At 34.0% G+C, this 16,763-nt stretch overlaps 1 protein-coding gene across 6 annotated transcripts in view; it reads left to right on the top strand.

The window, feature by feature from the left end:
* Positions 1–16,763, top strand: part of FNDC3A (fibronectin type III domain containing 3A) — a 198,404-nt gene that overhangs the window by 29,745 nt on the left and 151,896 nt on the right. For 2 of the 6 annotated variants that reach the window (XM_032294630.1, XM_032294626.1), the window contains exons 1-2: positions 821–955; positions 16,080–16,140. Coding sequence is in view for 2 of the 6 variants with exons in the window: in XM_032294622.1 (XP_032150513.1) it covers positions 857–955 (99 nt within the window). In the remaining 4 variants the exon portion in view is untranslated. Of the gene's footprint in view, positions 1–817; positions 956–16,076; positions 16,141–16,763 lie in introns of those variants that run through there. The other 4 variants (XM_032294629.1, XM_032294624.1, XM_032294622.1 and 1 more) reach the window with 2 other exon arrangements.

Raw genomic sequence — 16,763 nt, 5'->3', positions numbered from 1 at the left:
ATGATTATACTCAATTTTCTCATCTTGAAATGTAATTTGCTGATGTTTTATTGATTAACATTGTATATGATAGACTAGTATTGCTCACATTGTCTATTTTTATTTTTTGTCTTTTTGTGTGATAGTTTGTCTACAGTTGAAGATTTCTAAATGTATATATTTTTTCACTGAAATTATTGATTTATTGTAAAATGGGTGTCACTTAGAAAAGAGAAATAAAACCAGAATAAATAAATAATATAAGAACTTGAAACTTCACACTTGATGGTTCTTATCCTAATCCTGAGCAAATTTTTCTACCATTGTATTTTGTCTGAGGAATCAGTGATTCTAATTATTGTTATTCTTGCGGTTTATAATTATTCTTGTGGAGTTCCTATTGACAGATTGGGTCTTCATAATTACCTTATCTGCCCATAGAAAAAAATTAGTGACAGTTGCCTCACTCAGCCACTGTATTTTAGTGCCTATCCCAGTGTTTAGATTAAGTAGTGGTGGTTAAATTAAATAAAATATTATATAGAGATGGAAGGGGTAGAGATAAACAGACATGGAATTTAAATAGAGCCTGCTGATAATTTGCTTTAACATATCATGTAAACTTACTACTTTGACAACAAAATAATTTGAATTGTAAGAAATGTACTTCCTAACTGACCTATTGATTGTGAAAAAGATAAGTAGTCAACTGAGTATTCTAGAATTTCTTTTGACAAGAATATCTCTTTAGGTTAAAGAATGAGACATCTTGAATGTACAGTGTTTTACTATATTTTAAGCATGTTTGTACAAATGCCTATATATGTTTGTTTTTCAGAGTTGGAGCGTTATTCAGTATATTAATGTCTTATTGATAATGGCAGAACATCCACCACTACTGGATACAACTCAGATCTTAAGTAGTGACATTTCTCTTTTGTCTGCCCCTATTGTAAGTGCAGATGGAACACAACAGGTAAGAAAACTGAAGTGTTTCTTTATGTCTAATACACAAATATTTATGCAAAATTTAAAATCACAATAGTGAGTTCCTGTTAATTTATGTTTTAAATTCCCATTCAAAATGTTGTTTCAGTTTTATGAGATGATAAAAATAATGAGACTGTTCTTAAAGTCTCTTCTAAAATGTCTTGCTAATTAGTGGTCAAATTTCTTATGTATATATTTAGTTGCCATTCAAGTTGTTTTTGTTTTCCTTTAGACAAATAATGTGCTAGTTCCTGAGTGTTAACTAAGTTTAGACTTGTACCATAATGATTATTATAAATCATTTCAAATCATCACGGAATTATTATTTTTGCCTATATTATATAATAATAAAACATCGTCTTCTTTTCCTTCCCATTCTCCTCTCCTCACCAGACCCTCTCAAAAGTAAATACACAATTCCTGAAAAGCTGAGATTGTTTTTCCCCAGCCCAGGGCTTTATTTAAAATGTGGTTACACTGATTCACTATTCCCCCAGTAATCCTAGAAGGGATAGGAGTAATAAGCTTTCACAAGTACTTATTATGTGCCAGGCAATGTGCTTAATTTTCACAACTATCTTTCGTGGTAGATATTTTAACAGTAGGTGAGGAAACAAAGAGTAAGAACATAATAAATGATAATGAGGAGGAGAAAGAACAGTTTAGGTGCCCATTATGTAATAAACATTGTGCTAAGAGCTTTATGATCTTATCTAATGCTTTCAGCAATTCCATGAGGCAGGTACACCTGCCCTCATTTTGCAGATGAAGCAAAATGAGTTTCAGAAAGGCTTAAATAACTTGTTCATCATCACACAAAGTTTGTGCTCCTAACCATTACTTATACTACCTCCCTGGGAAAAAGAAAGATTTTCTTACTTTTTAAACTTGGTGTCTATAGTAGGCAATTATGATTTGCTTACAAGATAAAGGGCTGCTATTGAAAAATTAGTAGCAATTGGCTTAGGTTCTAAATTTTTCTACTCTGTGTAACGTAGCAAAAAGTATTGTGTCCTGGTTTTAATTTTTATACATGCTCTGATCCCAGCAGTTTAATTCTACAAACTTACTTTTAATGGTCAAATTGAAGTCTGTTCAGATTTTCTGTTTACAAAAATAATAGATGTGGCAGGTATTCATTTACTTTATGAGGTTCTTTGAGTCTCAGACCAGTCACTGGTTTCAAGGTGCTGATAACCTAATATATAAAAGAATCTATTAAGCTGTTAATTGCAGTACATTGATATAGTTGCTATAGTTGTATATTCTGTTAAGGGGAAGACAGCAGGCTGAAATAACACCATGATGTCATCCCAGGACTTTACTCTCCTTCCCCTAGAAGGAAATCTGATGAGCAGAATTCTCTTGAAATCTTCAAGGCACCATGGCTGTCATGTAACAGTAATGGTGTAGATGCTATAGAGAAAGGATCTGGGAATAGAAGAACCTACTAGCAACGTTTAAAGGAGCAGGTGGAGTTAGGAGGCCTAGGATCAGGTTTTTTTGTGGAGTTAAAGAAAAAAATCAAATAGAATTCAGGAATTGTAGAGTAAAGCTTTGAATTCTAACTAGCAGGTTGCTATGTAGTTCTGTAGGGAGAGAGCTAAACACAAGTGGAAAACACACTGGACTGGCATGATAGATTTGGATTTGATTTTGGTTGCCGAAGACAAGTTATTTAACTTCTCTATGTTTGCTTCTCTAGAAAATGGAGGTAATAATCTCTTAAAGTAGTTATAGCTATGAGGGTGAAATGAGCCTGAAGGAGCTCAGTAAAGGTTTGCTGAATCCTAAGTAAAGCACTCAATAAATGTTTAAAAGACTGAAGAATCTTTAGATATCCCAGTCAGGATTTAAATCAATAGAGATAGTTATAATAAGCAGTGGATCAGAAAATGTGGATATAGTTATGAAGGATGCATATGAAGTACAAAGAGTGAACCAATAGCTATGGCAGAATGTAAGGGATTACATACAAAGTAGATAATAATTAGAAGTGAGAGGGCAATAAGCTTGACAGCAGACGTTTCTTTGTCTTAACACAAGAACTTATTGATATACCAAGTTACAGCTTATCTATGGAGACATGACACAACCTGGTTGATGCCTATTTAGCCACAGACTAAAAGACTGTTCCTGGCAGATGGAACTGTCATGCACAAGCATGATGTTAAAAATTCAAGGTGACATTTTTTGTCCCTTACCTTGACTTTTCTTCAGAATATTATACTATATGAAATGATTTCTCTTCTTCTCTTCTACCTCTTGGGATCAAATTAATTTTCTTATAATTGGCTATGAAGATTATCTGTCTCCTCAATATTTTCTGGTTTAATACAGTAAACATCTTTCCTACTATATCATATTACACTCAGTGGGTCTTTTGGCTTATGAATTATACCAAAGAGAATGTCTCCTGACGTCACTGCTAGTGTTGCTTTAGGAAGGCTGTAAGAAGCATGTATTATTCATCTTGACAAGAAGCTTATGACCCTTTTTTTGTGGTTATGGAATCTGCCTCCCTTTTTCGTTATTATAATAGACTTTATTTTTAGAGCAGTTTTAGGTTTATAAGAAAAAGGACAAAGCTCTCATATACCACCTCTTTTCCACAGTTTCCTCATTAACATCTTATAGTAGTGTGATATATTTGTTACAACTGATGAACCAGTATTGATGCATTATTAGGTAAGATACATAGGGACTCTTGGTGTTGTACAAGAGTTCTTCAGGTCTTAACAAATGGGTAATGTCATGTATCATCATTGCAGTATCATACAAAATAGTTTCACTGACCTAAACATCCCCTGTGCCTCACCTTTTCATTCTTCTTTTACTCCCCACAAATCCTTGGCAACCACTGATCTTTTACTAACTCTCTGTAGTTTTGTGTGTTTTTTAGAATGCAATACAGTATGTAGCCTTTTCAGACTGGCTTCTCCCACTTAGCAGTATGGTCTAAATAATTTCTTTTCACGGTTTAGTAACTCATTTCTTTTTTATTATTGAATAATACTTCATTGTATAGATGGACCAGTTTGTTTATTCATTCATCTGTTGAAGGAAATCTTGGTCACTTCCAGCTTTATGCTATATAAAGTTACTTTAAACATTCATGTGCAGATTTTTAAATGTACATAAGTTTTAACTCATGGATAAATACCTAGGAACATAATTTCTGGATTGTGTGGTAGGACTGTGTTTAGCTTTGTAAGAAACTACCAAATTGTCTTCTAAGGTGGCTGTACCATTGTACATTCTTTATCATATGATTGACTTGAGATATCTTTTCCTGATAGCAGAAGAAAAGCCTGTATGAATGTTTGTGCCCTGTCAGAACCTCCAAATCAGTTTTACAGAACATGAGTTTCAAGTACAAGTGGAATGCTCAGTTCTATTCTCTATTGACACCATCAGAAGAACATTTCAGATGTTTTAGTTTCTTGTGTGGTTCAGCATTTTACTAATTTATCTTCTCTTAATTTCTGCTTATTTAACTTCCAAAAGGATTGAATGCATTTAAAGTTTTTCTTAAGATCTTTAAAAACTTAGCCTGCCTATTATGCTTCTTTATCAGTATCTTCTCCATTGCATTAATCTTTTAAAATTATTTTTATAACTTGTCCTCTCTCATTTTTACTCATGGGATTTTAATTTATGGAAGTAAGTTAAGAGATGGCACAGAGAGGCTAATGCCATTGAAAGAAGATTTTTATTACTTCAGTTTCCCAAAGAAGGGGACATGTCATGTCACACAGGCAGGGCCAAAGGAGAAGCATCACATTTTGGTCAGGAGGCAGAAGAAGATGTAAGAAGAAAGCCTGGACCTAATCCTTTGTTGGGGTTTCCACAGGAAAGGCAAGGCAAGGTGAAATAAATAGTGTTGGATTAGATAGTTTTAATAATTTTAACAGTCTTTGGGCTATAAGGGTGATCTCTGGTTGCCCAGTACCTGGCTCTGGAATGATTTAGGGTAGGGTAAATATTGCCTTGGTGTATAAAAGTTAGATAAGGTGGATAGCACTATAGACTTGGGATTGGATGGTTTGCATATAGGGAGTATGCCCCAGCCAAGCCTTTTGTTATCTGTAAGAATTGGCTATCCATACGAGGGACCATCCCTCCCTGCAAGTGAGGCCACAGGTGCCAGAACATCAAGAATACAAAAAATAAGAAAATAGGGTCAATATAATTGGCCCTGTGCTGAATGGATGCCAATGGACAAATAAAGAATCTAAGAAAACACAGAACATACCCTCACCTTTTAAAAACGTGTTTTAAATGATGAAGTATAACATATATTTATAGAAAAATATATAAAATAAGCATGAAGTATAGCATATGATTATAAAGCATAAATCTTGTAACTACAAGCCAAGCCAAGAGATAAAATTCTGCCAATATCCTAGAAATTGCTTGTGTGTTTCTTCCACATCACAACACCCTGTCTTCTTCAAGGTTACCAATATCCTGACTTGTATGGTAATTGCTTACTGACTTTTCTTTACAGTTTTATCTATGTATACTTCATTATACAATAATAGTATAGTTTTGCCAATTCTTGATATTTACATAAACTTTATTCTTTTGTGACTTGCTGATCTTATTCAATATTTTTTTTAAGATTCCTTTTCACTGTTGTTGAAATTTGTTCTTTATATTTTACTGTGTAAGATTCTATTATGTATGAATATAACTCAATGTATTCATTTATCTGCTCTCTTCTTGGTTTCTGTCTCAGGGGTTTCTAGTTTGGAATTATTATGAATAATGCTATTTTTTCTTTGATTTATCAAACTGTTAATATATATTCTGGCCACAAATTCTTTGTCAGTCATAAGTGTAGTGAATATTCTCTCCTTTTCTCCTGTTCTGGTTGTCTTTTCACTCTCTTTGATGTCTTTTTTTTTTTTTTTAAAGACAGAGCTTGCTCTGTCACCCAGGCTGGAGTGCAGTGGCATAATCTCAGCTCACTGCAACCTCTGCCTCCTAGGTTCAAGCAATTCTCCTGCCTCAGCCTCCAAAATAGCTGTGATTACAGGCATGTGTCACCTCACCAGGCTTATTTTTGTGTTTTTAGTAGAGACGGGGTTTCACCATGTTGGCCGAGCTGATCTCAAACTCCTTACCTCAAGTGACCCACCTGCCTTGGTCTCCCAAAGTATTGGGATTACAAGTGTGAGCTACCAGTGGCTGGCCTCTTTGGTGTCTTTTGATGAACTGTCTTTAATTTTAATGTGGCTGTATTTACCAATTATTTTCTTCTAGAGTTATGTTGTGTTTCTTCTTTGTCTACAAAAAATTTAAAAATTTAGTTGTGTGTGGTAGTGTATGCCTATAGTCCCAGCTACTCAGGAGGCTGAGGTGGGAGAATCACTTAAGCCCAGGAGATCGGGATTGCAGTTAGCCATGATTATGCCACTGTACTCCGGCCGGGGCGGCAAAGCAAGACCTTGTCTCAAACAAAAAAAAATTTAAGGTATTTACGAACAGGACTTCCCTATACTAAGGCAATGAAAATATCTCTAAAAACATATTCTAAAATTATTCTAAAATCTGTACTTTTGCCTTGAACATTTTATGCTAAAATACACTGGAATTGATTTTTGTAAACTATATCAAGCATGGGTCCAATTTGACTATATTTAAAATACATATGTATACCCAATTATTTCAGCACGGTTTATTTAAAAGACTATTACTTTCCTGTTGCTCCACAATGATACTTTTGTCATGTATCTATGATACATTGTTACAGATACGATCAAATATCTGTCACCATATATTTGTAGGGTTGTTTCTGGATTTTTAATTCTCTTTCATTGATCTGTTTTATTATCCCTGTGCCAAGAATACACCAAGTCTTGGTATCTGCTAAGCAAACCATCCCACCTTATTTTTTGAGAAGGTCTTGGTATTCTTGGGCCTTTATATTTACATATAAATGTTAGAATTAGCTTATAGATAGACACACACAACACCTGCTGAGATTTTGATTTAGATTGCCTTGAATCTATAGTTTGATTTAGGGAAGAATTGACATCTTTACAATATTGAATTTTTCATTTGTTGAAGTTGTTGTATTCATCCATTTATTTAGGTCATAATGAAGTTTCATAATTTTTCCCACAAAGGTCTTCAATATGTTTTGTTAAATTTATTCCTGGGCACTTGGGTTTTTATATGCTGTTATACATTGTGTGTGTGTGTTAGTGTGTGAATCATTTTCTGTTGTGAGTTAGAAACGCAGTTTATTTTTGTGTATTGCTTCAATATCCAGCAACCTTGCTATACTCTTACTCATTTTGAGACTTGTTCTTAGCCTCAAAGAGAATGTTTTCAGTATATTATTATTGAGCATGATGTTTATTATAAATTTTTATAGATAATTCTTTTTTTTTTTTGAGACGGAGTTTTTCCCTCTTGTTACCCAGGCTGGAGTGCAATGGCGCCATCTCGGCTCACCGCAACCTCCGCCTCCTGGGTTCAGGCAATTCTCCTGCCTCAGCCTCCTCAGTAGCTGGGATTACAGGCACGCGCCACCGTGCACAGCTAATTTTTTGTATTTTTAGTAGAGACGGGGTTTCACGACGTTGACCAGGATGGTCTCGATCTCTTGACCTCGTGATCCACCCGCCTCGGCCTCCCAAAGTGCTGGGATTACAGGCATGAGCCACCACGCCCGGCCCAGATAATTCTTTATAAGATCTAAAAGGGTAAGCCAAGTGCAGTGGCTGATGCCAGTAATTAAAAGGGTAAGCCAGGTGCAGTGGCTGAGGCCAGTGATCCCAGCATTTTGGGAGGCTGGGGCAGATCACTTCAACCCAGGAGTTGGAGACCAGTCTGTGCAACATAGTAAGACCTCGTTTATACTAAAAATAAAATTAGCTGGATGTGGTAGCACACACGCCTGTAGTACCAGATACTCAGGAGGCTGAAATGGAAGAATCACTTGAGCCTGGGAGGCTGCAGTAAGCTGTGATTGTGCTAATGTGCTCCAGTTTGGGCAATAGAGTGAGACCCTGTTTCGTATTTTCTACATTTCTAAGATAATGATTTTTTTTCTTCAAATTTTGATATCATAACTTACATTGATCTTTGAATGTTTAACTGATTGTATATTTCTGGCTAAACCTAACTTCATTGTGACATGTTATTCTTTTAATATATTGCTGAATTGGAGTATGCTAATATTTTTTCTAGGTTTTTATTTTTAGTCTATGTTCATGAGTGAGATTGTCCTATAATAGGCTTTTCCCTAGTATCCTGAGTTGGTCTCAAAGATGTGCTAACTTCATAAACCAAACTGTGGAGATTGCCCTTTTGTTTCTTATTCTTTGGTTAAATTTGTATCTGTTTAAAATTGTTTCTTCCTTATTTGGTATAACTTATTCAGTAAAATCTTCTGAGCCTAAGTTTCTTTAACTGAAGTACGGAAATGAAGAAACAAATCAGATGTATGCTCTGAATGCTTTCATCCTAAGTTTGGAAGTACATTTTTATAATACTGAGGTAATCTGTGTATATTTGTTATGTAAGTGGTATGAAAATGATTAAGAAAATTTGAGTTTTTAAATACATTTAATAATAACTAAGCACTTATGATCAGGCATCTAATGCATTTAAAATAAAATTTATTAATGTTATTAATGCAGATTAAAATGTTTAAGAAGAGTGAAACCATGGAAAGAAAATATAATAGATGAAAAAACCTGAATTAAAGTTATATTAATGATACATAATTTGAGAAATATTAGGAGGTAAAATTGGCAAACAAGTCATAGAACAAAACTAAGAGAGAGGATAAAAATTTCCCCAGGCTTGTTTTGAAAATGCGAGTGGATAGCAAGACTGTTTACTAAGAAGTCTTATCAGTCAGAATAGGCAAGATTATTTTATGTTAACAACCTCTTAATCTCAGTAGTTTACCAAAAGGTTTATTGCTCATGCTGCATGTCTGTCACAGATTAGTTGTGGCTGTGTGTCACATCATTTTCACTTGAGACCCAGCCTCTATATGGAATGTTGCTGGTATCCTGGTTGCTGTTATACCTGCTGATCTCCATTCCATTTTATTGACCAACACAAAGCATATGGCCAAACTTGCCATCGGTGTTGGGGGTTTATAAGAGCAGCTACTGTTTGAGCCCTTACCATGTGTTTGGACACTGAGGCAAGTCATCCATTATTTCATTTAATCATCATAACGTTAAGTCCTTAGAAGTAGCTTTAATATTTTCATTGTATGGAAACTAAGAATCAGAAAGTCATTAATTTGTTACTAGGTTAAGTAACATAGCATCTGAAGGGCAAAAACCATAATTCAAAGCTAAGTCTTTAAAATTCCTAATCATTAATTTTGGTCTTAATCACTATAAAAATAGCAAATTAATGGATTAAATTTCAGGAAAAAGATGTGATTTGAACCAGGCATACAGAAATTATCAGAATAGTAGGGGTAGTAATAATGAGTTTATTCATACCAAGGGAATTTCGATTTGATGTGGGGTAAAAATGTTAGTAATTTTTGATATAACTAATAGTGAGTAGAAGGTTTATATAATACTACACCTTAACTTGAACACACTAGAGCTTCTCAACTCCCCCGACATGAACATCTTATTCAGCAGCTTTTCCTTTCCAAGTTTTTGGTTAGCTTCTTGTTTTCCCAATTGTTAACATCACCACAAGCAACTGTGATGTTAACCAACTGGCACTGATTGTTTTAGACATGCTACCCAGGGAGAAAACTATTTGTGATAAGGGAGCTGTGAGTTAGGACAAATTGAGACAAGCCCTGGGACTGGGTGTTTCCAGGGGAACTGCCAGACAGGTCAAATATGACAGTTTTGTGGAGATGAGACTTTTATGGTGTTCCAAACCATTCTTTCCCTTCCAGTGGCTGCTAGTTTGCTGGCTTTCATTGCTGCTGTGATTCTGAGACTTGTCTGAGACTTTCCAAACTTCTGTGAAGCTGGAGAGGTGGAGTAGGGAATAGAGCAAATTAAAATGACACAAAGTTCACTGTCCATATCATGAACTAGCTGTTTTCCCTGAGCATACTGTTGCAAGCTTTTGGTTAATTTCTGGAGTTCTGAAAAAAAAAGTTAAGTTTTGACAGTCTGCGCCTGTGTTCTTACTGCTGTTATGGAGGAGTGGATTTTTGGAGGTTAACACTGTGTCATTCTTAATGATATCATCCAAAATGGAGTTTTTGTGGAATAAAAATGCAATATGATCAGAGTAGGGCCAATTCTCTGTGTAATATAACATTTTTCTAGTGTCATTTTATATTTTTATGTTGGCATCTAAACTTTGAAAAACAGTGTTTATTATTTACCAACAGGTACAATGAAATAATTTCTTCATCATATGACTGTATGTATAGAATAAAACTGTGTTAAAAGCCTGCTGGGTGAATAATTGTAAAAAGAAGATTTTTTTTTTAAGTGTGACTCAGATCCTCACTTCAGAAATTTGCAATGAGTAAACCATTTCACAGGTCAATAGGTTTCCTTAGTTGAGGGCCCTCATCATTTTTGTTGATACATGTTAAGCTTTCATGCATAGCAGGCTTTTTAGTTGGACCCTTGATAGAGAATTGTCTCAAAAACATTCAGAGCTGTTTGTCCAGAGGAAACTATAGAGACAAACCAAAAAAAGCAGAGCAGGGTAGGGGAGTAAAGATATTTCTCCCTTTCTACTCTACCTAAAACAAACCTAAAAACAAAGCTCTAAATATCTGTTTCTGAGATTAGCTTTTATAAATGTTACTTTGGATTAAACTTTATCTCCATGGAAGTTGTGTTTGGCTTAAATGGAAATAAGAAGGAAAAACTTTCACTAATAACCAAAAACCAAATATAAAAACTTTAAAAAATGATCACATTTTTAAGTTTCAAAAGTTGTAAATTTGTAAATATATGCATTAAAAAATCTGATAGCTTATATGCTAAGCTATACACATAAACCTTAGCAATGAGATTACTGAGACTGAAGTAAAGCTTATACTTCTGTGACAATAATTTTGTGCCTCAGAATTCTAATCCAAACCCTCAATCATAGATGTTATAGCCCAAATTAGTCATCTTCTAACTACTATGCAGCTTTGTCTAGCAAATAAATAGTGGTTTGCTAGATTTCACATTCTTAGAAGCTTAAAAGCTAGAATTTAAACATTAAACCACTCTCTCTTCTTTCAATTAGCTTTTTTCTCTCACATGCCTGCACCATGCCACTTTCTGTGACATTTCATTAGAAAATCAAATGCTTTTGAAAAATTCTAGTGCTATTGCCCATTAACTTTTCTTTAGACATAAAAAGGCTTATACTTAAGATTCATATCTGAAAATCTGCTTATTTATCACATTTTTGTAAGCACATATTTATTAAAATTGATGATAAAGATTCAACTAGGCTGTCCCGGAAAAAAGTTAACTTCAGGTTCTGCCTGTGTTTAAAATATTGCACTGGTTCTTGTTCTAAGAGATGATAAAAAATTAGACCTACAAATTGGATGTAAATATCAAGACAGTCTAAAGGGAAAAAAGGTTTGTAAAATACCAGTCAGGAACAGAGTTACAAAGAAGGGAAACTAGAATTTAGTTTTTATATTTTGCACAAAATAATAATATATTCTTATTGAATGATTTGAGACCAATACCATTTCGTTTGCTTGTTGTTAAACTATATATGTTTCTAAGAAAATAAAAATTGGTATCTGGACGTGGTGGCTCACACCTGTAATCCTAGCACTTTGGGAGGCTGAGGCAGGTAGATCACTTGAGGTTGGAAGTTTGAGACCAACCTGACCAACGTGGAGAAACCCCATTATTGCTAAAAATACAAAATTAGCTGGGCATGGTGGCACATGCCTATAATCCCAGCTACTCAGGAGGCTGAGACAGGAGAATCACTTGAACCTAGGAGGCGGAGGTTGCTGTGAGCCGAGATCACGCCACTGCACTCCATTCTAGGCAACAAGAGTGAAACTCCAACTCCAAAAAAAAAAAAAATTGGCAAATTATTTTATTTAGTTGAAAAATTATTTCATTTGAAAAGTGGACCATAAAATACTTTCATGTAATTCAAGCTAATATGATGAAACTGAAATATTTTGTAGCATTTTAATAACTATTTTAATATACATTTTTATATACTTAACATGTTTTTAAAACTGTTATGAAAGAAAATCACCAAACTCTAAAATAAACATTTTAAAGAAGTGAAACTTAATGGTCCTGGAATTTTGATAGATTCCTAGTCTAAAAGCATTGATATTCTATTAAACTTCTACATATTCTACAGTTAAGTTTCAAACTCTCTGACTGACTCCAGAGTTAGTCAGCTCCTGTGCCCCAGAATCCTGTAGAAGTTGTTGACTTTTAAGTAATATGGTTTGGGCTAAAGTGAGGTGAAAATAAATAATGACTTAAAATCAGCACTGTATAAACATGGAAATGGATTCAACTAAAAAACAAAGATAATGTTTCCCATTTTTGCATGTGTTGTTACATTAGATTAATATAAAGCAAGATGATTTTTGTCCAAATCGTACAGATGTTAAAGTAGAAATTGAGTTCTGCTTTTTCAGCTTATAACATTTCCTTTCATATAAAAATACAAAAGATTAACAAAACCAAAAGTGAGTTTCTTGAAAAGATAAACAAAATTGACTAGCCATTAGCTAGGCTAAGAAGAAAAAGAGATAGAAAGATAGATAGATAGATGATAGATAGATAAAAAGGAGACATCACCGTGGATACCACAGAAATACATAGGATTATTAGAGACTACTGTGAACAACTATATGTCAACAAATTTGAAAACCTAGAGGAAACGGATAAATTACTGGACACATTCAACCAACCAAAATTGGAACAAGAAGAAATAGAAAACCTAAACAGACCAATAACAAGTAATGAGATTGAATTAGTAATAAAAAGTCTCCCAAGAAAGAAAAGTCCAGAACTAGATGGCCTCACTGCTGAATTCTACTGAACTTTTAAAGAAGAATTAATACTAGTTTCCCTCAAATTATTCCAAAATGTTAAACCAGAGGGAACTCTTCTAACCAATTCCACAAGGCCAACATAACTCTGATAACAAAATAGAACCAAGGACACAGCAGAAGCAGAAAACTAAAGACCGATATATCTGATGAACATAGACACAAAAATCTTCAGCAAAATACCATATAGCAAACTGAATACAACAATTAATCAAAAAGATACACCATGATAAAGTGAGATTTATCACAGGAATGTAGGAATGGTTCAACATACGTAATTCAGTAAACGTGATGCATCACACTAACATAATGAAGGACAAAAACCGTAAAACCTATCAATAGATGAAGAAAAAGCATTTGATAAATTCAGCATCCCTTCGTGATTTAAAACCCTCAATAAATTAGTTACAGAAGAAAAGTACCTCAATGCAATAAAGTCCATGTATGACAAACCCACAACTAATATTATACTGAATGGGGAAAAGCTGAAAGCTGTTTTCTCTAGGAACTGAAAAATAATTGGTTTTGATGAGTTCCAGGTTAGCCAACCCACTTATACTGTTGTTTTTTCTTTCAGTGATCATTTTTAATTAGTAGTAGTTCATGTTTTTTTCCATTTTTCTCTTTGCTTTTAAATGTGATTACGAAAAATATTTTGTTGTCACTACTGATATTTTCTTCAGTGTTTTAAATGGTCTCCTAAATAGCTTTCATGTACTTGCTCCGCATAGATAGATAGAGAAATTATGGCTGTGGGACAAATCATAAATCATTAGATTTAAAATTGGTTAGTTTTCAAATAGTACTTTTCTGGAATTGAAATACAATTCCATTTCATAAGTATTTACCAAAGTAACCACTGTTAGATATAATTTATGTTCCTGAAGATTTGTAATTTAGCATATGACTGAGCTTATGCACACTGGTTTATGACATTATAAACCAATATATGGAAATTTGAACAAAAGTGATTTAGATAGCTTTTCTCATCACTATTGCCTTGGTAATACTTGAATATACTTGAAAATGTATATTCTAATACTTTCTTTTTTCAAGATTTCAGCATGGCTTTAAGCAAGGTATTACATTCTAAAGTAATACCTTTAAAATGTCTGAATAATTTGAGTAATCTATTACTGAAATAAAATACCTGTTCTTTAACTAGTAAGCATAGTACGCATCAATTTCAGTGTCTTATATATGTCTGTAAACATTTTATTGACCACTTAATAGTCTGTATACCTATATAATACAAAAACTGGCATTTACAGCTAAAACATCTGGTAAACTTAACTGATACATTAATGAGTGCCGACTGTTTAAGGAAAGAATTTAACATTAGCCACAAAATTGGCCACAAAGTGCCTGTATATGAAATACTCTATCTTGAGGTGATTAATTGGACTTATCAAAAGTTTGGGGAAAGAAAGGAGATTGGAGTTATGTTCTAAAGGAGAAAAATGCAAATTAAAACCTTAATGAGGTTGTAGATGTTAAGAAACCTGACAGCATAGTAAGGCTTGTGGAGCAATAGGATCCCTCAGACACTGATGGCACAGTCATTTTGAAGAGTGATGTAGCAGTATTTAATAAAGCTGAAAAAGTGTATACCCCAAATTTAACATAAATACCTCTAAATATTTATCTTATAAAAAAATCTTATACATATATACAAGGGCACATGTGCAAAACTGTTCTCTGCATCATTTTGTATTAATGATAGAACTAGAAATAATATAAATGTTTACTAGTAGGGAAATGGAGAAGATTTGAGAGGATTTATATAATGGAATACTAAAATACTGTATATATACCAGTATTTTATTGTATGAATCTATAGTATGGGTAAATCTCAAAAATACAACATTGAGTAAAATAGCAGATTAGAAAGGGATTTGTAAGATGTGATGTCACTGATATAAAAGAATAAAAATAAAAGTTTCAAAAATGGCAGTATATACAAATACTGGATGAATACAGCATGCATATGAAAAATAATAAAACACTGATGAGTGTGATGCACTCCGAGTTAAGAAAAATGATCTGTAAAATTATTTTTCTTTTTCAAAAGAGCATTTGAGGAAAATTCATCAACATAATTCTAGTTGATTCTGGAAAGTAATGGATACAATACTGTCTACTTTTCTGTGTGTTTGAAATATTTTATAATAAGAAAATTAAAGACCTAAGATTAGGTATTATGGATAGGGTAATTGCTAAGAAGTTTTGTTTCATTTTGTTTTGTTCTGTAGTTTTTTTAGACAGGGTCCTGCTCTGTCATCTATGCCAGAGTACAGTGGTATGATCATGGCTCACTGCAGCCTTAGTCTTCTGGGCTCAAGTGAGCCTCCTGCCTCGCTAGAGCTACAGACATATGCTACCACACCCAGCTAATTCTGTTATTTTTTATAGAAACAGAGTCTCACTATGTTACCCAGGATGGCCTTGAACTCTTGGGGTCAAGTGATCTTCCTGCCTCGATAGAAGGTTTTGAATGTTATATTCTAAGTTTTAGATTTGAGGTAGTAAGATATAGGTAGTAAATAAAGCTTCAAAAGTAGATCAGTGAAAAGATGAGAATAACCCTTGAGGACAGTTATTTGGTTAACTACATAGTTAAATGCAATGGAGTGGGGAGACAACAGAGGAAGGACTGATTGGCTTATATATCCACCCTACCAAGCATAACGTGATGTAGGTCTAGAGGATACCAACTGTGAAATTGAAAATGAAGGGGGAAACCTGATCATGTTTTTTTTCAGAGAAAGAATGAGTATGATGAAATTTTGGAAATTCAAAACTGAAAGCATGTACAGAAAAAATTCACATTTTTAATAGATGGACAAACTAAAGTCTCATAGTTAACTAGCTTACACACTAAGTGGCAGATTGGAGACTAGACTCAGTATCATCTGATCCCTCAATCTCAGCCACTTTGGAGTAAGAGGATGTTGAGTTTAAATACAAAATTTGAAAACACTTGGTTCTAGGTAAGTAATGATCCAGTTGATACTAATAAAACAGTTCAGAAATGGTGGCACCTGACTGATAGGAATGGTTAGTAAATGCCTCTCCAACACTGTCTCCTTACATCCAGTAGGAATGCTTACAAGACAGTTGAATAGATACGAAGAAATAAAGAGGACCAGTAAACTAACCAGGTAAATATAAAAGACAGTGTAAATGTATTAAAATTTTTTTGTATGATTTAATTTGCAGAAAGCAATAATTATGCACTGTTGATTGGCTTATAAGGTATAAAAATGTAAATGTTATAACAGAGGATGGGAGAGGGAACTGAGGTTTAGAGGAGTGGTGTTTTTTACAAACAATTGGAATTAATTGGATCAACATTATGAGTTAATTATAATCCCCAGGGCATCTACTAAAAAACAAAAAAAAACCTCAAAAGAATGTAGTAAAAGAATCAACAGGAGAATTAAAATAGAACATCAAAATATGTTTAACATAAAAAGGGCAAAAATGGAGGAATTGAGGAACAAAAAAGACATAATATCATAGAGAAAACAGCAAAGTAGCAAACTGATAAGGTAAATCCTACCTTATCATTAAGTACATTGCATCTAAATGGATCAAACATGACAGTGAAAAGACAGTTTGACAGAATGGATAAAAATTCAGGCCGGGCATGGTGGCTCACCTGTAATCCCAGCAGTTTGGAAGGCCGAGGTGGGTGGATCACCTGAGGTCAGGAGTTTGAGACCAGCCTAGCTAATACGGTGAAACCCCATGACCATCCTGGTCAACGTGGTGAAACCCCGTC

Source organism: Sapajus apella, unplaced genomic scaffold (assembly GCF_009761245.1).
Source record: "Sapajus apella isolate SASKATOON/1434 unplaced genomic scaffold, GSC_monkey_1.0 scaffold32, whole genome shotgun sequence".
NCBI lineage: Eukaryota > Metazoa > Chordata > Mammalia > Primates > Cebidae > Sapajus > Sapajus apella.
This window is presented reverse-complemented; position numbering and strand designations above follow the sequence as displayed.